Source organism: Acanthamoeba castellanii, assembly GCF_000313135.1.
Source record: "Acanthamoeba castellanii str. Neff unplaced genomic scaffold scf7180000084747, whole genome shotgun sequence".
Taxonomy (NCBI): Eukaryota; Discosea; order Longamoebia; family Acanthamoebidae; genus Acanthamoeba; species Acanthamoeba castellanii.
The window spans coordinates 170,914-190,406 of record NW_004457396.1 but is presented as its reverse complement, the minus strand read 5'-3'; the positions used below and the strand labels follow the sequence as shown (position 1 = coordinate 190,406).

Here is a 19,493-nt window from a genome sequence, read left to right as displayed (position 1 = left end):
GTTGGCGTGACCGCTGTGGTGAAGGTGATGCTCAAGGATGGCACCTACCACGAAGATGTCGGCTACGGTATGGCCGAGCACCCCAAGAAGGGATCAGCAATCGAGAACGCCAAGAAGGTTCTCACCTCAATGCTCTCGCGTCGACGTCGTTGTTGCCAGTAACAAGCTTGAGCTCATTCACTCACCCACAATAACTACCTAGGAGGCTGTATCAGATGCCCGCAAGCGAGCACTGCGATTGTTTGGTAACGCTCTGGGCAACTGTCTGTACGACAAGGAGCATCTCATGAAGCTCAAGAGCGCCAAGAAGGTGCGGTCTCTCTCTCGCACCCTCTTTGGTCTGAACCAGACCGTACACGACTTGACCACCATTACCTTCATTTAGGGAGAAGCCGGCTACCTACCGCCAACTGTATCAAACCCGGCACATGACGCGGAGAAGGCGACGGTGTCCTACGAGCAGCCCGTATCGCTTCCTCCTCCCGCGCAGCCCACCTTCACCCAGCCACCTCCGTCGCTCAAGGCCGGCCCTGTGCCTGTGCCCGGCGGATACAATGCCAACACAGCCAATATCGCGGGTGGGCGACCGCAGCCGGGGTTCCCCCCGCAGGCTGCGAGAGTTCCCGCCGTCGCTGCGACGCCACTGGCCAACGGGCACTCGGCCGACGGTCGTGGCGAGATTGCTCCAACCGATTATACCGATGGTACGAGCGACCACCTAAAGATACTTTGAACAGCTGTCCAAGCTTACTCTCGTTCTCCTTCTTCTACGTGCAGGTTATGACGACGACAGCGCTTTCTTGAGCATTGCCATGAGTGAGTCACAACAGCACGGCGGAACGCAACAGTCATCGCCGCCGGTTGCTACGTCTTCGCCTCAATTTGGCCACGGAATGATGAACGGAGGAGCCAAGCGGAGTGCGCCCGACACCGGCTTCGGCTTCCAGCCACAGCAACAGCACCAACCATACGGCAACGGTGCGTTTACACCTCTTGCCACACAGAAAACGCCTGTCGCCTTGTCTCACCCTCTCAACTCCCAGCAGCGAGACCGTATCAGCCCCCGCAGCAGCACAACTATGGTGGCTCTCCTCCCGACAAGAGACCAAGGCACGACAGCTGAAGTAAAGCTCGCGTGGCCTGCTGCCCAGCGATCCGAACGACGACGTCGCCATACTACCGCCGCGCTACACTCCTCGTCTCTTTTCTACTGCCCTCTCCTCTTCACCTCTCTTCCTCGTTCATGTACATGTCTTTTCCTTCTTCCTGGCTGCGCGCGCAATGAACCGTTCAACGTCGTGTCCGCTACGTGTGCGCGATCGGTGTGCGTGTGTGCGGTGGCAACGGTGTTTTTACTTGCTCTTCTTGGCGGCGGTCTCCAGACGAGAGGCGAGGGCGGAGAGGAGACCAAAGACGACGAAGGTGCCCCCGATCACGGCGCAGCATCGGGTGATGAAGTGCGAGAAGGACTTGGGCACCTCCCGCAACGACGTCGCGTACGGCGAGAAGTCGTACTTCCAGAAAACACCTGGCCATGCGGCATCAAGAGCGTGGGTGAGACACCAACACCACACACGGCACGACACACGCGCGGCTCACTAAGCACGGACACTCCACTCACCTGGTGCCAATTCGCTCCTCGACTCTGTGTGCATCGTGAACGCGAAGCTGTAGGACCTGTTCTCCGGCTGTCAGCAACACGTCGATGGGTTCTCAAACAAAGACATCACACAGCACACGAAAACTGGCACGTACTCGACGACCCGACCATCAGCGTAGTGGTAAGAGGCCGGCACAATCTGCAGGAAGTACGAGTATTGGCTACGCTCACCTGCGGCCAAGGCAGAAGAAGAAGAAGAAGAAGAGGTGGTGAGGACCAGTCCGTCCTGCTCTTCCCCACAGCCAACAAGCAACTTACCCTCGCGCATGGTCTGCACGATCCCGTCGAGCGGCCCAACGTCGGGGAGCACTTTGGGGCCGAAGGACAACTCGCGGATGCGGTGGGTCACGTTGAACGGGAGGCTGTCCTCGGGGTGTGGATGCGGGTGGTCCTCTGTCGGGGTGTGCTTGTTTAAGGACTGAAGACAACTGGGTGGCGCGCAGCGCAGAGGAGGGAGGGGGACACGCTACCATAGATGGAGAACGGATTGAAGCGGCGGGAGCTGATCTGGAACTGGCCACGAATCTTCCTTACGGCCATGTGGCCCGTCAGCAGACATCCTGTTGCCTCCCTCCGATCTGGAGGGGGTGAGCGAGCCTGACCGTGAGCAGCAGCCGATAAGACTGCTCTACGATGAGGCCAGAGAGCGTACTATCAGCTGTAAGTGGCCGCTTGACGAGAGTGCCGCCTGGTCCTGTGGCATCGCCCAGCAAGTGGCCCGTGTAGTCCGCGGCATCCACTCCAAAATCTTCACAACCCAGGTCTGCACAGAGACGGGCTTAGCCTTCAGTAGCCCACCAGCATGGGAAAAAGAAGCGGCGTACTTGGGAACTCGACGGTGAGGCTGACCAGGAGGGAGTCGAACTCATTGCGTATGGTGGTGTCCACGCTCACCTGCGACGTCACCTCGGCCTTCTGGTATTCGGCCACCTCCTGGAGAAAGAGATATCCCAGCAGGAAGAAGCAGAGAATGGACACTGTGCGAGCCCAGTCAGGTGAGCCGAGGAACTCAACTCGTTCGAAAAGAAGGAAATGGAGAGGGCGTGCAGTGGAAGCTTACCTGCTCCGCTGGACACGGTCTTGACGCGTGGCGCCGTGGGGTCGACTTTGGAAAAGATGTCGAACTCTCTCAACCACTTCTCGGCATTCCTTGAGGAGGAGAGTGTTAGAAGCCCAACGGGCTTTAAAGGAGAATTGGTGAGGAGGCTGGACTTACCTCATTCTTCTACGCTTGCCTGCTGGCTTGGTCGCAAGATGTTGGCTCCTTCTTCACCAAGGGGCATAAAGCAGGACAAAAAGAAAAAGAAATCTGAAAAGGAAAACCTACTGGGTCGACGTGGCCCTCGACTGACGTGGCATAGTGAATCAATCTCTGGTGGGTCCCACGTCTCACATCTCTTCTGGCCGCTTAGATGAGCGAGCAATCGATCAATCGCTCGATCGAATCAAATCTTATGCGAGCAAGATTAACTGGAAACATGATCAAAAAAGTGGAGGTGTTGGAGTCGATACGCAGCTTCCCGAGAGGACCCACTCAGGGCTGTGATCCCTCCACCAAGGGGACCGGCGTCTTTTCCCTGCTCTGTCAACCAGCCTGAGGCGGTGCGACGCTCATCATCGACCTTGAAGCCCTCCCCTCCGAGAGGGCCACAATGTCGAGTCTCCTTCTGGAATGGGGCAGCGGCCTTCGGCGTGGGCCTAAACCCTCGCTCGTCTACGCACGCCACCAATCCCTCCACCCACATGCCCCGCAAGCACGGTGACAGCCCGCTGCTTAGGCGGGCCGGCGAACTGTTGAGTGCGGGTGCGGCCACTTTGACCCGCACACACACACACGAATCGAGGCATTATGGGACTTGTAACTCCGTGTATTAACTGTTAGGGTTACATCCAGCAATTGGGGTGTGTATGGCGCCGGTGTTGGTTGAGTTGGCGTGTTGTTGCAAGTGGTGGTGATTGAACCAGAGCGTCGGGGTGAGTGGGCAGGCGCGATGGCCGAGTCACAGGATTTGCAAGAAACTTTTCCATTGGTGAGTCGCACCCGCACTTGAGGTACCTGAACCCATTGATCATCACACACAACCGGCTTCGCGCGCCACCCCATCGCCCATGCAACGCGCTGGCAATATCGAGACAAACATACCCATTTCGTTCTCATGCGCCAGCTTGGGCTTCGTCAGCTACAGCGCCCGCCACGGGCCATTCCGCGAGCCCACGTTCGGAGGTGGGTGGTCTCTTTCAAACGAAACGATGGGCGTTCCCATTGGCCCTCAAACTCAGCCATCGGCCAGAGCTTATTGGCTGGTGACCAACACAAAAAGGAGACGCAGCGGGAGAGTGGACATTCATCAACATAACATCAACAAGAACAACAACAGCAGCACTGCCTTCGACTTCGACGATGAATTCCAAGCTCTTCCTGCTGACTGCCCTGGCGGCTGTGATGATGATCGCAAGTGCGACGGCCCAAGGCGGACCCTGCCCGGGCGGCTTTTGGCCCGATGCCAGCGGCTGCTGCCCCCAGCTCATCAACGGCTTCGGCTACTACCGCGACGTCAAGAACCAGTGCTACCCCAAGAGCATCGGCGGCCACGTCTTCTACGCTGACTCCAACGGGTACCACCTTCATCTCGCATCTTTTCTTACCAGCAGTTGAATGTGGAATCCTCATGATCGATGCTTCTCAGGTGCTACCCGAACGAGCACGGCGTCTACAACCCGGCGGGCCAGTCGTGCCCGAGCGGACAGCAGTGCCACCCCAGCTGTGTGAGGCCCGACGGCTCGTCCTCGACCACGACCAAGCAGCAGACGACCACCCAGCAGCAGACCACAACCCAGCAGCAGACCACCACCAAGCAGCAGACCACGACTCCGCAGGAGACTACCACGACCAAGGAGGTGACCACGACCAAGCAGCAGACCACCACTCCTCGCGAGACCACGACGACCAAGGAGGTGACCACCACCAAGCAGCAGACCACCACTCCGCAGGAGACCACGACGACCAAGGAGGTGACTACGACCAAGCAGCAGACCACCACCCCGCAGGAGACCACCACAACCAAGGAGGTGACCACCACCAAGCAGCAGACCACCACTCCTCAGGAGACCACGACGACCCAGCAGCAGACCACCACTCCTCGCGAGACGACCACCACCAAGCAGGAGACCACCACGACCAAGCAGCAGACCACGACTCCGCAGGAGACCACCACGACCAAGGAGGTGACCACGACCAAGCAGCAGACCACCACTCCTCAGGAAACTACGACGACCAAGCAGCAGACCACGACCCAGCAGGAGACCACAACCACCAAGCAGCAGACCACGACTCCTCAGGAGACCACCACGACCCAGCAGCAGACCACCACTCCTCGCGAGACCACCACGACCAGGCAGGAGACCACGACCACCAAGCAGCAGACCACGACTCCCCAGGAAACCACCACGACCAAGCAGCAGACCACGACCCAGCAGCAGACGACGACTCAACAGCAGACGACGACCAAGCAGCAGTGCCCCGGTGGCCAGAAGCCGGACCGCAATGGGTGCTGCCCGCGTCTGATCAACGGCAAGTGGTACTACCGCGACGGCCGCGGCTGCTATCCGACCCAGACCTCCAAGGGCGTGTTCTACGCCGACGGCAACGGGTGCTACCCCAACGACCACGGCGTCTACCTGAAGGCCGGCCAGAGCTGCCCCCACGAACGCCAGTGCATGCCCGAGTGCGACAACTGATGAGCCGAGCCATTCAGCTGCCGACGGAGCTCAAGTGCCAACCCCCGACGCTACCGCATCTATCTATCTCTTTCAAGTGCAACTTGTTGTTTTCTACATTCCCTTAGCTTTCATTAGCGATTCAATACGATTCATTCTCCAACCATACTTCACTGCACTGAGCCATGAGCGGGGATCTTGTCCCAACGGACGCGTCTCCTTGGCACGAACCAAACAAGGGGAAAAAAAGGTGAGAAAGAAAACGACGGACGCCATTCTTTTCCCTTTCGTTCTTTCCCAGTGGCTGCAACCCCACTTTGTGAGTCAACCTAATTGCACTTTGGTGTTTTAGGAGGAGTCCTAAGCTCACACTTCTTCACATCATACAACAAGAGAGAAAGATCAAGGCCACCGCTTTCATTCTTTTAGGTCCGATCACCCAACTACCGGCAGCTACATAGACATTTATAGATATACATAGACAATGGTTTTCTGTACAAGCTGTGGTATGCCCTCCCTCATCCATCCCCTGTTGAATAAATAACCATTTTATTTTCTTCTTTTTACTCGCGATTTTAAACTAGTGATTAATTATAAAATTAACAAACGACGAAGGTGACGAAGAAGAAGAGGGGTGATAGCATTTGTGGAAGTGGAAGTGGAAGAAGATGAAAAGTGGAACAACGAGGATGAGGAGGAGGATGAAAAGGCAAGGAGGATCAGAGGAGAAGAGGAAGGTGACCTGAATCCATCATCTCCTTCTCTACTCGCGCATCTGCAGGTGCTCAGTTCAACGGCAGGTTCTGCGTCAAGTGCGGAGCCGCCGCCACCGGTTCGACCGTCGGCGGCAGCTTCGAGACCTGCCCCGGCTGCTCCCAGACCAGTACCACCACCTTCTCCTCCCAACGCTGATGATGACGATGGCGTTGATGATGTTGATGATGACATGTGCTGACGTCAGCGTGGTGGTGGTGATGGTGATGGCAGTGCCGGCGAGCGTGGGCGGCGAGCGTGTGGTTTTGGGCGGAAAGACGTGGCACAAGCCGTGCTACGACCAGGCGCACCCGACCAAGGGTCCGTCGGCGGGTCTCGCGGCGCAGACGAGCAAGTGCCCGGGCTGCCAGGGCCACATGGTGGTGGGCCAGGACACGGCGACCAAGACCATCGCACGCGGCCAGGAGTGGCACAAGGACTGCTACGAGAAGGCCTTCCCGGCCAAGGGTCCGTCGGCGGGCCTCGCGGCGCAGACGAGCAAGTGCCCCGGCTGCCAGGGTGAGATGGTGGTGGGCCAGGACACGGCGACCAAGACCATTGCGCGCGGCCAGGAGTGGCACAAGGAGTGCTACGAAATCGCGCACCCGACCAAGGGTCCGTCGGCGGGCCTCGGCGCGCAGACGAGCAAGTGCCCGGGCTGCCAGGGCCACATGGTGGTGGGCCAGGGACACGGCACAGACCATCGCACGCGGCCAGGAGTGGCACAAGGACTGCTATGAGAAGGCACGCGCATCAATGCGTTGACAGACGCACACACCGCACACGCACACGTGGCCTAATGGTATGTGTGGTATGCGCAGGCGTATCCCTCGAAGGGTCCGTCGGCGGGCCTCGGCGCGCAGACGAGCAAGTGCCCGGGCTGCCAGGGCCACATGGTGGTGGGCCAGGACACCGCAATGAAGACCATCGCACGCGGCCAGGAGTGGCACAAGGACTGCTACGAGAAGGCACGCACACGCACAAACCGCATACACACGCGAACATGGCCTAATGGTGTGTGGTATGCGCAGGCGTATCCCTCGAAGGGTCCGTCGGCGGGTCTCGCGGCGCAGGTGTGCCATTGCCCCGGCTGCGGTGTGGGCATGGTGGTGGGCCAGGACTCGGGCACCAAGACCATCGCGCGCGGCCAGGAGTGGCACAAGGAGTGCTACGACAAGGCCTTCCCGGCCAAGGGTCCGTCGGCGGGCCTCGCGGCGCAGACGAGCAAGTGCCCCGGCTGCCAGGGTGAGATGGTGGTGGGCCAGGACACCGCGACCAAGACCATCGCGCGCGGCCAGGAGTGGCACAAGGACTGCTACGAGATCGCGCACCCGACCAAGGGTCCGTCGGCGGGCCTCGGCGCGCAGACGAGCAAGTGCCCCGGCTGCCAGGGACACATGGTGGTGGGCCAGGACACGGCGACCAAGACCATTGCGCGCGGCCAGGAGTGGCACAAGGAGTGCTACGAGATCGCGCACCCGACCAAGGGTCCGTCGGCGGGTCTCGGCGCGCAGACGAGCAAGTGCCCGGGCTGCCAGGGCCACATGGTGGTGGGCCAGGACACCGCGACCAAGACCATCGCACGCGGCCAGGAGTGGCACAAGGACTGCTACGAGAAGGCCTATCCGTCCAAGGGTCCGTCGGCGGGCCTCGCGGCGCAGGTGTGCCATTGCCCCGGCTGCGGTGTGGGCATGGTGGTGGGCCAGGACACCGCGACCAAGACCATCGCGCGCGGCCAGGAGTGGCACAAGGAGTGCTACGAGAAGGTACGCACACGCACACGCACACGCACACGCACACACACACACAACACCGACACCGACTCACAAGATACGATCTTCCGGTTGCAGGCCAACCCGACCAAGGGTCCGTCGGCGGGTCTCGCGGCGCAGACGAGCAAGTGCCCGGGCTGCCAGGGCCACATGGTGGTGGGCCAAGACACGGCGATGAAGACCATCGCGCGCGGCCAGGAGTGGCACAAGGAATGCTACGAGAAGGCCAACCCCACCCGGGGTCCGTCGGCGGGCCTCGCGGCGCAGGTGTCGTCGTGCCCGGGCTGCGGAGTGCAGCTGGTGGCGGGCGTGGACCAGGGCCTCAAGACCATCGTCAAGGGCCAGGACTGGCACACCGAGTGCTACCGCAAGTCCCAGGCCAGCTGCGGCTCGTGCGGTGAGGAGCTCAAGCCCGGCCAGGGCTTCTGCGGCGGCTGCGGCACGCGAGTGGCCGTGTAGCGCTTCCTCATCTCCCCCCTCTGAATACAGTTCCCTATCGTTTTAGGTCCGATGGCCGAAATTTGGCAGGGAAGTGGGGACCGCGTCACCCTCTTGGGCCAATTTCGAGCGTACAATAGCGCGCAACAAGACGATAGCTTCATTCACCACCTCCCGCATCTACAACCACGCCCACACGCAACACACAACCACACGCAACACGAAGAAATGATGCGCTTTGCAACGATTTTGGCTTTGTGCGCAGCCGCACTGTTCTGCTGCCACGCGACCTGGGCGCAGGAGGTGAATGTCACCTCGAGCGTGGTCACGGCGACCGGCCAGGGCTCCGTAACGATCCCCGCTGACATCGCCCGGGTCGAGCTGGGCGTCCAGGCTGACTCCTCCAACGCCAGCCAAGCCCAGGCCGCCGCCGCCAATTCCTCCCAGGCCATTGTCGCCGCTCTCCAGGCGCTCAACGTACTTTATCATCATCATCATCATCATCGCCATCATCATCTTCTTCATTTACACTCTTCTCACCTCTTCTTGATTGCCACAGGTGTCCAAACTGCAGACGAGCAGCATCTCGCTGACGCAGCTCAGCTTCCCGAGCCCTACGCCGTTCCCTCTCTCGGGGAGCTCTGGTTCTGGGGCGCAGCCTCAGACCGTCTTCCGAGCGACCAACATTGTGAGCTTCGAAGTGCCGGCCGACCAAGCGGGCCAGGCCATCGACGCCGCCGTCGCCGCCGGGGCGAACACCATCAACTCGGTCCAGCTCATCCCTTCGGACAACAACGGTGCGGCGCTGAGCCCCGCAACACCTTTTGCCCGGGTCTGGCTGGCCTCATAATTTACCCCCTTCTACTACAACAGTGACGACGGCGCAGCAGGAGGCGACTAGGCTGGCGGTGGCGAACGGCATAGCCAACGCAAGGCTGGTCGTGAGTGAGCTCGGGTGCGAGATCGTAGGCGTGGGCACCATCAACCTCTCGCCCGCCTTCAATCCCCCCTCCTCCTCCATCAGTAAGGGTACCCCCCAACTTGTTTGTTGTTCTCAGCGTACAGCTGACAAGCGCCCTACTCCAGATGCTGCCGCGGCCACGCAGGCAACGACTCCAGTGCTGGCAGGCGAGGTCGACATCACGGCATCGGTCCAGGTGAACCTGCTGCACAGCTGCCCGAGCGCTGCCATCAGCAACATCAACAACGCCACCTTCCCCAACTCGACTGCGACCGCCTAACGGAAGCCCCTCTCTTTTCCTTTTGTTAATGAAAGAGAAAAGAGAAATACAGAAAAACACAAATTTTATCTAATCTAAGACCCAGAATCGATCTGCGTCATCATCAAGGCCTAGAGTACGTCCTCTAGATATCTTCGCTTCTTACGCAGTAGCGCACTGTGTGTCGCGACTCTTGTTCATTGCGTGGAGCTGAATCTTCTTAATTTTGGCATTTCTCAGCCCCATACAAGGAAATGATCGACGACGTGCAACTCGGCGTGCTGGCCAACCTGATGGGCTGCAGCGTGTTCCTCATCATTGTCCTCTTCCACTACGTCACTGCTGGCGCCAAGGAGGAGACCGACTAGTTTTCCCGTACCACCATCACCCCCCTCGATTCTACGCCGGCGCTTCCCATTTCATGTGTTAGACAATGTTAGCGCTCTAGCTAAGCTACCGCTCTCGCATCGTTCAATGTAATTGTGAATCGCACGCCGCTCTCCCTCCAGTCCTTTTCTCTTGCGAGAGCCATCCCTCATCGCTTCAAAGAGTGGCCACGCCGTGAGCAATAACTTTACATTCATCTTTGTGCTGCGAGGCCGTTAGTGTTGGTATGAGCGCCAACAACACTACAACTTGATGGTCTTGAGCGTGGCCAAGGCCGCGGTGAGCGCCGACAGCCTGCTCTCGAGGATCTCCCTCGCTTCGCCCGCGCCCGCGGTCAGCGACCCGTCGCTGTTGCGTCGCCCCAGCAGCGCCCTGTCCACGTCTAACCGTCTCTCCACGCTCTGCGTCAACTTCGAAAGCATTCGCACCTACACAACGTCATTGCAACGACGCACAAAGAAGTGAGTTGGTTCAGCACTCATCATTGATATGAAGAGAGCATTGAAAAGAGAGGGCAACATCGTACGATGGACGCATAGTCGCCTTCGTCAGGTCGGGCCGGCATCAGCCCGATCCGGCTCGTGCCGCCGCTCGGCGGGCTGGTGTTGTTGGCGATGTTGGCGCTGTTGGACAGCTTGGGCGGGGTGGTGGGCGATGGCGGCGGCGGCGGCTTGACCGCGGCCGCGCGCCACTCTTTGGCCGCAGAGGTGGTGGTGGTGGACTGAGCTGCGCTCTCGCCGGCGACGTTGACGGTGCTGCCGGCGCTGCTGGCGCTGCCGGTGTGGTTGTTCTTACCTTTTCGCTCTCTCGGCGTGCGATCCGCTCTCGCTGCTGATGTTGCTGCTGCTGCTGCTGCATCTTGTCATCGGCGCCCTTGATGAGCCGCTCGAACATCTCCATCTTGCCCCAGCTGGCGGTCTTGGCCTTCTTCCGCTGCTCGACGGTCTCGGCCGCGGGCGTGGATCCTCCGACGCGCATCGAGGGACTGTGCGCGATCCTCACACGCCCCACGATGGCGCTGCCGCCTCCGGTCTCGGTCTCCGGTTCGTCGGGGCCGCTGGTGTGGAAGGTGTTGAAGGTGTTGAAGTTGAAATAGCCCGCACTGCGCGGGCTGCCCACTGGGCTGAGCGTCCGCTCGATCTCCGACAAGTGCTGCTGTTGTGCGGTGGTAGTTGGGTCGCAGTCAACATCTGAAGAAAGTACACGCACGACAGAGAAGAAGTTTCAGTATACCCGCGGGCTTGCGCTGCCGATCTCGATTGCCGACGCGCGTTCGTAAGACGACGGGCTGCCTGTTGAGTATCCACATCTTGTCAGAACGCGTTGTGGGTGTGGAGTGGCGCCGTGTGCGTGTGCGTGGTATGGTGCGTGGTGCGTGTGCGGAGGTGCGTGTGCGTGTACCTGGCTGGAATTCGTTGCTTGTTTGAAGGTTGAAGAGGGACAGGGTCAATGGAGGAGGGGTTATGGAATTGGCACCCGACGGTAGCACGCCCCGTGGAGAGAGCACCGGCGGCAGCCGACCTACTGCACTGTCCTTGGCTGCTCGTGTGCGTGAAACATGTAATAAAAGTTGTATCAGTCGAGTGGGCTCACCCCGCAAGTGGAGACCACAGCGCATTGACTACCTTTGTTGATGGCGTCCATCCACCTTTCAAGATCCAGCTGCGAGGCGGACGGGGTCAGGGAAAAATGCAGGACGGGCCTGTCCGGGAAGGCCAGCTCGAACTGGAACTGCCCTTTGGCTACACACGTGAAAGGGAAAGAGTTGGTTGGATGTGCTCCGTCAGCCACAGAATAGAGACTGAGCGTCGTACCGGGTTTGTTGGGCGCCTTGGGAATCGAGGGCGGAGCCCAGAGCGCCGCCAGATTCTGTGAGACGGTGGCCGTGCTGATGTCGATGGTCCCCATTTTCTTGACTGTGTCTCCCGGCTTGTAATAGTGCAGCTCCCATTCCTACAAAACGCGAGAGACCGTGCGCGTGAGCTGCACGTGTGTGTCGTGTGCGTGTGCCGTGTGCGGTGAGTGCCAATGTCGTACCACGAGGAGGAAGTAGAATCGTTTCCACTTATTTCGGAGCTTGAGCGTGTTCTGAGGGTTGCCCTTCAGCAGCATCCAGCCCGCGTGTGTGGACGCAGGGTGCGACACTGGCACCTCGTCATCAGTGAGCGGGGTGTTTCGCTTGGGCGGCAGCTTCGGCGAGGCCGGCGCCTTTCCGGCTTCTTCCGTGATGCTGTTTTTCGATCGGCCTTTCTCCAACTCCACCTTTTCCTTCCGGCGCAGCGCTGCAGCACCGAGCCAGAGTGAGTGTGAGTGGCGAGAGAGCAACAAGAACCACCCGAGACCGCGTTGCGATGCGGAGCGTACAACTGGAGTCTCGAGAGGAGGTCCTGAAGAACGTCTTCTTCTGTTGGGGCAGATGAACCTGTAGATGCACAGTCGAGTGTGTGCGTGCGCGTGTGCGCGTGCGCGTGTGCGTGTGTGTGTGAGAGAACAAAAAACCGGGGGAGGCCTTAGGTTGGGGCTGGTCACCTCTTCCTCCGCCACGGTCTCCACCTCCACCGGCTTGGGGAGGCCCAGCTTGCTCAATAGCTTCTCTAGCGCATCGAGCATGCCCACCTTGTGCTTCCCCTGCCGCGCGACAACAACACATCGTCAGCAAAAGCACAAGTCTATCCGCATGTGGCTGCGAGGAACGATAACGCACCGATTCCGTAGACTGCTCCACCGTTTCCAGCACATGGGCCTTGATGACCCCAAACCGTAAATGGAGTTCGGCGTGCACCCTGGGGGTGAAGAACGATTGATTGTTTTTGTGAGTTGTGCTGTTGCAGATGGCGCGACCAGATTGCACAATTGTACTTGGCGAGCTGGTCCGGCCGGAAGGTGAGTTCCCTCTGGCCCAGATTGCCCATCACGAACTGGTCCTCCAGCCCGGCGATGTCCTGCATGAACAAGAGAAAAAGAAAGCGTTGTTGAGTAAGAACGAGGCAAAGAAGAGAGGCAAAGCCATCACCAGGCGCCATTACCGCGAGGTCGTCGAAGAAGTTGTGCACTTTCGCGATGTTGACCTGCATCAGCTCGTTCATTGGGATCATGTACGGCTCTGATGTTCGAGGGAGAGCTCTGGGTTTGGAAAACAATTCGCTGCTATGATGCGGAGAATCGAGAGACGCATACCCTTCTTGCCGAACTGCACTCCGTTGGCTATCGATTGCAGCACCTTGGAAACGAGTATCAGCGGGCGCCTGTTAGCGCCGGTGAGCGTTGCCGCACCTGAAGGGCGAGACAGTGAGCAATCGATCGAAACCAAATCGAAATTAAAAATTAAAAAAGAATACCGCTGTCCACAAGGCCATAGCTTTCGGGGCTGACGATGGCGGGGCACAGGAAGCGAAGGAAGAAGAACCCGCCGATCGCCGAGTACTTGCTCTCGGGGAACTTGGTGAGCACCTTCGCTCGCAGGTGGGCGCACAAGTAGCGAAATATCCTATGCGTGGAGTGGAGGGTGAGGTTAGCGGGAGAAAGCTACACGTGTGCGTGGGGCTTTGGGGGAACGGAGGGTAGAGTACAGGGGGAGGATGAGCGGCAGAGGCCGTGATGACATCGAGATACAACTGAATAACACTGCTCAGCTTGGAGATGTTTTCTTCCAGCGTCGTGACGGACAGGTTGATCATGTGTGGGTTGATCTGTAGGGAACGACGTCAGCGCTGGCGCACTCAGCCACCCATCATCAGAGAGTGTAGGCACCTCGAGAGTCTCCGCCGAGTAACTGGCGGTCGACCGAATGAGCCCCTTGAGTACTAAGAGAATGTAGTCTTTCCCGATGTCGTGGCTGTACGTTGACACGACGTGCGACGTCAACGTGTTGTCTCGGAAAAATGTTGATGGTTGATCTGCGCACAGCACGCACGCACATCAGGACTTGGTCAGACTGATTTCCACCCACCATCGGCTATTGGTGTAGCGCGTACGTGTTCGCTTTACTTCGATTTCAATGACTGTGTTGATCAGCTGCGGAATGAAGCCGTTCATCTTGAAGAGGTGAACTACCGCTTGCGCGAGCGGTGCGGTGTGAGCGCCGTCGACGACCTCGCACAACCAGGAGAATAGCAGCATATCCTTCGCTAGGAGATACTACATAGCCCCCCCCCCCGCCAACAAAAACAGAAACTGAGTACATTCACACAACGACACGAAACAGGTAAAGCATGAGGGAGGGAGCACCTGTAAGAGTTCCTCTTGAAGCACGACGATGTGGTTGTCATCAACGGCGGCTACTGAGAACATGGAATCAGCGAGGGGAGGAGAGGAGGCCGACGGCAAGGGCTGCTTTTGGAGGTGGCCACGGGGCGAGAGTGCATTGGAGCCCATCAAGCCACCACCCGCGGTCCCCTGAGAGGAGGACAGGGGCGCATGCTCGACGGTCGTGTGCGGGTGAACGGCGAGGATCTTCACCACCTTGGGCCGAAAGGCCCCTATTGAGGACGGAAACAATGACCATCAGCACAGGCGAGCGGCATGTGCGAGTGCGTGTCGGGTGTGGGACCTTTAAGGCTAAAATTCTCTGGGTGATTCTTGGAATGAATGATCTCACCCAGCCACCAGTCCTGTATTCAGTGGAGGAAAAGGTGTGGGTTCAGGGAAGAGCACAAATGCTGACACGTCAGCAGAACACGGTGGTATGCACCTCTGCGGGCGGAATCTTGGACATGACGATGATGTCGTCCGCCTGTACGTGGAGAATGTCGTCCCTTCCGGTGCTTTCCTCTTGTGTCTGACATCTCACAATGCGGCCGAGTCGTCCTGCCGGTCCAGTATCAGCACCCTCCCGTGTGCGTCTGTGTTGTGTGTGTGCGTGTGTGTTGTGCGCGCGTGAGTGCGTGAACGTACCGCCTGGCGGAAGACGGACTTGGCCTGATAGGTAAGATGATGGTATGTAGCCCACACGAGACTTGAACTTGAACATGAGACTCGGGTCCGGCCCGTCGCACGGCCCAGGCCGCGAGAGCACCTTCGTAAGTGGGACGGTCACTAGATCAGCCCACCTCTCACTCAAGAGAGAAGAGCAGGGAGGAGAGTAGAGTAGTGCATGGGAGAGAGCGTACGTCGACAACGTCATCCTTGGTGAGGGTGATATTTTCTTTGTTCTCCGCGTAGGTGAAGTCATTGAGCACCACAGCGTGTACCGCGCGCTACGCAGGAGATTATTATGCCCAGTTCTGAGTGAGTGCTTGTACGGCACACGAGTAGAGGTGGAATGTTTGGGGGGGGGATACCCGCTCCATGCGCTACTTGGGGGGGGAGGCAGAGATCCTAGGCTCGAGTAGCGGTCAAGAGGCCGGCCCGAGAGGAAGTAGAGGCAGATACAGGGGCGTAGGCTTGGGGGGGGGCGTGCAGTGAGGCCGGGGCTTCAATCGTCAGCTAGCAACTACCACCGCACCGTGTAGCCGCAACCAACTTGTCTCTGTTCAAGGCCTTGTCGAGATAGTTTGTCGACACTGGCCCACTTTCGCTTTTCGCGTCATACATAACCTAAACGGAAAGGGCGCAGCTTATGGCCATGAAAGGAAGGTGGCCACCTGACGCGGACCTTACTCGCGGTGTAGCTCGTGGTGCGTGACGTGGAGGCGCTCACCTAAGGTTTGAGAAGAAGCCGACGACAACGATGATGAGGCACATCATCGCGTGCGCACGGGAACATGGCGATGGCTTGGTGGAGGGGTCAGCAAACTCGTTTTAGTTGCGGCTGAGCAATAATAAATAACAAAAATGGGGGGTTGTTTCGTAAAGCACGGGCGGGGTGCACTCTTGTTGTTCTGTTCTGGCTAGGCCGTGGTGTCGCTTTCGCTGGGCGGGCTGATGAAAATCTGCACGCGCGCGCGGTGAGTGGCACTTGGTGAGTGGCGAGACACGCGTGTCGCATGAGGTGCGTACCTGGTAGGTGAGGGCTTTGCTCTTCATGTACGAGTAGGTGTTGTCCCATTGCAGGATGTAGGTGCCGGCCCTCTTGGCGACAAGGTGACCCTGCACCGTGCTCTCGTGGGCATTGAATCGTTCCGATCCCACGACCGTCTCGCGGTTCTGTTTACATGCCGCAATGAATTTGTGTGGTGTGGATAAGAAGCAACACCAACAGATTGCAACGGGTGTACTGCACCTTGGCTTCTCCATCAGGGGAGTAAAAGACACCAAAGCCGATGTCGTGGCTCTTGGTGCTGAACTCCCAGGAGAGCGTGCTTCCTTCCCTATCAATGTTCAGCTTGGCCTCAAACGTATCTGTACTCAAACCGTAGCGCAGGCTGTGAGGAGAACTCAACTCGCATTGGCTGTGGCTGGGGGAAGCACGAGAGGCGAGAGGTGGCGCACCCTTCCGGCCGACGGTGGCTTGCAGGGGATTGTACGACGTCCCGTCGTCCTTCTGATCGCAAAACTTGCCGCCACCCGGCACGCAGCCTCCCTCGCAGGTGCTCTTGCCGCCGTACTCCTCCGGCAGGTTCTCCTCGTCAATGACCTGCACGTTGGATTGACGTCGGGAGAAGGCACACCAAGGGTTGGCATCACCAACACGATATTGTCATCATCAATGTTCGCAGCAGTTGTGTTGTCATTTGAATACCTCAAGCAAAGCGTCCTTGTAATCTCCGCCCATGATCTTGACCTTGTTGCGCGTCCTAGAGGGGAAGCGTGAGTCAGCACAGTGGAGACTGCACTGGGAAGAGGGGGGGGGCGTGTGGCGGGCGTGCCTGGCATCAAGAAGTGGTTTGATCATACTCCAACCGACCGACACGAGACTGGGCGCATTAATGACATAGTAGGCCTACGCGCACACCAACGGAATTGGGTTGGTGCTGGGCCGTCGGCGGTGTGGATGCTCATGTATGCCAGAGTTTCAAGCGGGCAAAGGAGATGACGCAGGTCAGGTACGCACCTTCAGCGTGTCGGGGTAGTTGTTTTGGTCCATGGCGATGATCTTCTTGAACAGATCGATGCCGGGCGTGTACATGTGGCTCATCCCCAACCCCGCAAGGTCCTCGACCACGATGTTTGCGTACATCGACTTGCCCGCCTCTTTACTCAGGCGCTGCTTACTGCAGTCGGCACAAACAGAGGTGGGGCGGTTAGTACGCCATGGCTGGATGATGGCCGCATGGCTGAGACAAGGAGGAGCAATTATTGGTACAGGGCTCGGGCTTCCTCTTGCTGGTGGATGTGGAACGAAGTGATGTCTTCAGCGGGAACAGAGCTCACCAAGCCCCTGTTCGCACAATGGTGGTTGTTGAACAAATGTAGAAATAAAGAAGCCGAGAGCGTCAGTGCGAGATGCTGCGTCGCAGTGTGGCTGTACTGCGAAGAAGACGCACTTGACGTCCACGGCACCGATGCGTTCATAGTACACAGGAACTCCGGTCTTGTCGGTTTTGTACATGCGACCTGCGGTGGAGGAGAGAAGGTGATGGTCATCAGCTTGGGCTGCTTAAGTAATACACATCTACGTCTCATCAGGGGCGTACCAGGCCAGTACTTCACGAGAAGAGCAAAGTTCTTGTTGTCTCGCGGAGCTGTCTCGCGGATCGTGTCCACGCCATGTTCCTTTCGCCACTGGAGACTCGCCGTGAACATGTCGTAGGCCTTGTCGAGGTCGCCTCCACGGGCACGCAGGAAGCGCCGGAGTGTGAAGTCGTCGTGCAGCTCGTAGTCGACTTCCCGCCCCTCCGCCAACAGACGGACCTTCATGTCCTCTATTTTCTGGATTAAAACATCAATAATCAAATATTAAGATTTAAAGAAAAAGTAAAGGCTTAAAAAAACCTATACCTTGTCTTCCTCCGCACGGAAGGCTGCCTTCTCCTCTTCGCTGTACTTGCTCATGCTGCCTGGTCTTCTTGCTCGAGCTTCTGGCCTTGTGGTTGCGGTTGATCGACTGGCTGCCTTCCTTGCGTGCTGCAACTCCGAGTTTCCCTCAGAATATTATTTTTGCTGTGTTTTGTTGGCGCTCTGATTGTACACAAATCGTGCAGAGGCGTAAATTCATTTTCAGAGAAGTATTTTTTTGCACCATTTTCTCTGAGGCGAGAAGGGCGCTCATCATCACCCCAACACAATTGGTTTTTGAGAAGCAGAAGATGGACAAGCTGATCACGGCCATACAGACGACCGATGTCAACAGCGAGAAGGACTTGAAGAACCTCAGGTCTACTCTGCAGAAGGCCGAGGAAGTGCTTTTCAAGCACCTGCCCCACTTGGACGAGGCCCTTTCCATCCTTGATCCTAAGATTCACACCCTTGGATGGATGTACATTTTGTACGTATATGCTAATTTGATTAATGGTTATAATGGACATTTCGCTCATGTTGGGAACTTGCAGGGCGGTGAAATCGATCGCAGGTGCCGTTGACCCTGCTCGCTACGTCGCGCAGGTGCGCGCACTCATTCCTGTTGCCAACACCACACAAGTGCGCCTCGCCCCGTCCAAGTGTGCGTGCCCCCCCCCTCCCTCCAATGCCTTTTCGCCTTGGCAATTTGAAAGATGCTTGTGTGCCATTAACATGCCTACTTGAATGTCTGCCAATTGTTGTAAATTCACAGTTGCTCGGGTCTGCCAGAAGTTCGCTGAGATCCATCAAGAGCAGAAGACGCCGCTTGCCGCCATCAAGTTGCTCAAGATTGCCATCACCAAGTTGCGCCCCAACTCGGAGAGCCTCACCCCTCTTCATGCCGACTTCCTTCAGACGTGCCTCCTTGCCAAGGACTACCGCGCCGCCCTTCCTGTCCTGTCCGACGAAGTGCTTGCCCTCGCCAACCCCGAGAGCTACAACCTCAAGGCCAGGGACGTCCTCCGCTTCTTCTACTATGGCGGCATGATCTACACTGGCGTCAAGAACTTTGGCAAGGCGCTCGAGTTCTTCAAGATGGTAAGCGCTACCCACCTGTTATGTTGCCACAACAGTCAGCTTATCGGCCCTCCCTCCCTCCCTCTCGTCTCTCTCAGGGTTTCACTGTGCCCGCTATCGTGCTGAGCGCGGTGATGGCCGAGTGCTACAAGAAGTACGTCCTGGTGTCGCTGCTGCACCAGGGAGCGGTCAAGCCGGCACCCAAGTACACTTCGTCCATCGTGCAGAGGAACCTCAAGGGCCTGTGCCCGCAGTACCAGGACTTTGCCAACGCCTACGCCTCCAACAACACCGACGAACTGCACAAGGTTGCCACCCAGCATGCGGAGGTTTTCACCAAGGTATCTTGCCCCTGTGCATTCATGTACCCCCTGCCGCCAGTTCATTAGCCCTTGCGCTAACGACCCCTCTTTGCGCGATGGACACCAGGACAACAACTTCGGTCTGGTGAAGCAGTGCATCCAGGACCTCTACCGCCGCAACATCAAGCGCCATACGCAGACTTTCTTGACGCTGTCCCTGAGCCAGATCGCCGAGAGCGTGAAGCTCGCGTCGCCCAAGGATGCTGAGAAGGCGATCCTTAGGATGGTAATAAGCGTCTTCGGCCTCTCCCCCTGACTTCCCCCATTGTGCTGACCTTGCCGCCGCTAC

At 58.3% G+C, this 19,493-nt stretch overlaps 10 protein-coding genes across 10 annotated transcripts; 6 read left to right on the top strand and 4 right to left on the bottom strand.

Annotated features, from left to right (window-relative positions):
* Positions 1-27: 27 nt before the first annotated feature.
* Positions 28-1,123, top strand: ACA1_188580 (DNA repair and recombination protein RAD52, putative; the record flags this gene model as incomplete). Its single annotated transcript, XM_004337875.1, has 5 exons — positions 28-117; positions 203-352; positions 386-704; positions 778-978; positions 1,047-1,123. 5 exons carry the CDS (start codon positions 28-30, stop codon positions 1,121-1,123), a joined length of 837 nt encoding a protein of 278 aa, XP_004337923.1.
* Positions 1,124-1,352: 229 nt separating this feature from the next.
* Positions 1,353-2,881, bottom strand: ACA1_188570 (golgi family protein, putative; the record flags this gene model as incomplete). The annotated part of the gene is made up of 9 exons (XM_004337874.1): positions 1,353-1,528; positions 1,622-1,677; positions 1,756-1,831; positions 1,919-2,078; positions 2,126-2,220; positions 2,313-2,423; positions 2,485-2,637; positions 2,721-2,809; positions 2,877-2,881. 9 exons carry the CDS (start codon positions 2,879-2,881, stop codon positions 1,353-1,355), a joined length of 921 nt encoding a protein of 306 aa, XP_004337922.1.
* A 245-nt stretch (positions 2,882-3,126) lies between these two features.
* Positions 3,127-3,405, bottom strand: ACA1_188560 (uncharacterized protein; the record flags this gene model as incomplete). The annotated part of the gene is made up of 1 exon (XM_004337873.1): positions 3,127-3,405. The coding sequence occupies one exon, from the start codon at positions 3,403-3,405 to the stop codon at positions 3,127-3,129; it is 279 nt and encodes a 92-aa protein (XP_004337921.1).
* Positions 3,406-4,061: 656 nt separating this feature from the next.
* ACA1_188550 (IgA-specific serine endopeptidase) lies at positions 4,062-5,398 on the top strand (the record flags this gene model as incomplete). The annotated part of the gene is made up of 2 exons (XM_004337872.1): positions 4,062-4,276; positions 4,348-5,398. 2 exons carry the CDS (start codon positions 4,062-4,064, stop codon positions 5,396-5,398), a joined length of 1,266 nt encoding a protein of 421 aa, XP_004337920.1.
* A 953-nt stretch (positions 5,399-6,351) lies between these two features.
* ACA1_188540 (uncharacterized protein) lies at positions 6,352-8,361 on the top strand (the record flags this gene model as incomplete). The annotated part of the gene is made up of 7 exons (XM_004337871.1): positions 6,352-6,807; positions 6,952-7,029; positions 7,162-7,203; positions 7,249-7,680; positions 7,792-7,896; positions 7,981-8,143; positions 8,195-8,361. 7 exons carry the CDS (start codon positions 6,352-6,354, stop codon positions 8,359-8,361), a joined length of 1,443 nt encoding a protein of 480 aa, XP_004337919.1.
* A 207-nt stretch (positions 8,362-8,568) lies between these two features.
* Positions 8,569-9,581, top strand: ACA1_188530 (uncharacterized protein; the record flags this gene model as incomplete). The annotated part of the gene is made up of 4 exons (XM_004337870.1): positions 8,569-8,817; positions 8,900-9,137; positions 9,214-9,369; positions 9,406-9,581. 4 exons carry the CDS (start codon positions 8,569-8,571, stop codon positions 9,579-9,581), a joined length of 819 nt encoding a protein of 272 aa, XP_004337918.1.
* Positions 9,582-9,814: 233 nt separating this feature from the next.
* Positions 9,815-9,928, top strand: ACA1_188520 (uncharacterized protein; the record flags this gene model as incomplete). Its single annotated transcript, XM_004337869.1, has 1 exon — positions 9,815-9,928. The coding sequence occupies one exon, from the start codon at positions 9,815-9,817 to the stop codon at positions 9,926-9,928; it is 114 nt and encodes a 37-aa protein (XP_004337917.1).
* Positions 9,929-10,189: 261 nt separating this feature from the next.
* ACA1_188510 (PH domain containing protein) lies at positions 10,190-15,235 on the bottom strand (the record flags this gene model as incomplete). Its single annotated transcript, XM_004337868.1, has 23 exons — positions 10,190-10,375; positions 10,474-10,640; positions 10,670-11,137; positions 11,349-11,486; positions 11,573-11,683; positions 11,762-11,900; positions 11,985-12,229; positions 12,312-12,369; positions 12,447-12,575; positions 12,652-12,730; positions 12,807-12,889; positions 12,974-13,050; positions 13,125-13,220; positions 13,286-13,397; positions 13,517-13,636; positions 13,698-13,843; positions 13,922-14,084; positions 14,175-14,425; positions 14,497-14,557; positions 14,638-14,753; positions 14,841-14,961; positions 15,056-15,142; positions 15,227-15,235. The coding sequence occupies 23 exons, from the start codon at positions 15,233-15,235 to the stop codon at positions 10,190-10,192; spliced, it is 3,162 nt and encodes a 1,053-aa protein (XP_004337916.1).
* A 540-nt stretch (positions 15,236-15,775) lies between these two features.
* ACA1_188500 (CRAL/TRIO domain containing protein) lies at positions 15,776-17,819 on the bottom strand (the record flags this gene model as incomplete). Its single annotated transcript, XM_004337867.1, has 10 exons — positions 15,776-15,817; positions 15,885-16,031; positions 16,108-16,226; positions 16,317-16,461; positions 16,567-16,608; positions 16,879-17,038; positions 17,131-17,205; positions 17,312-17,381; positions 17,462-17,696; positions 17,766-17,819. 10 exons carry the CDS (start codon positions 17,817-17,819, stop codon positions 15,776-15,778), a joined length of 1,089 nt encoding a protein of 362 aa, XP_004337915.1.
* Positions 17,820-18,073: 254 nt separating this feature from the next.
* ACA1_188490 (COP9 signalosome complex subunit 3 (Signalosome subunit 3), putative) lies at positions 18,074-19,460 on the top strand (the record flags this gene model as incomplete). Its single annotated transcript, XM_004337866.1, has 5 exons — positions 18,074-18,252; positions 18,317-18,368; positions 18,555-18,863; positions 18,941-19,183; positions 19,272-19,460. The coding sequence occupies 5 exons, from the start codon at positions 18,074-18,076 to the stop codon at positions 19,458-19,460; spliced, it is 972 nt and encodes a 323-aa protein (XP_004337914.1).
* Between the last annotated feature and the right edge of the window lie 33 nt (positions 19,461-19,493).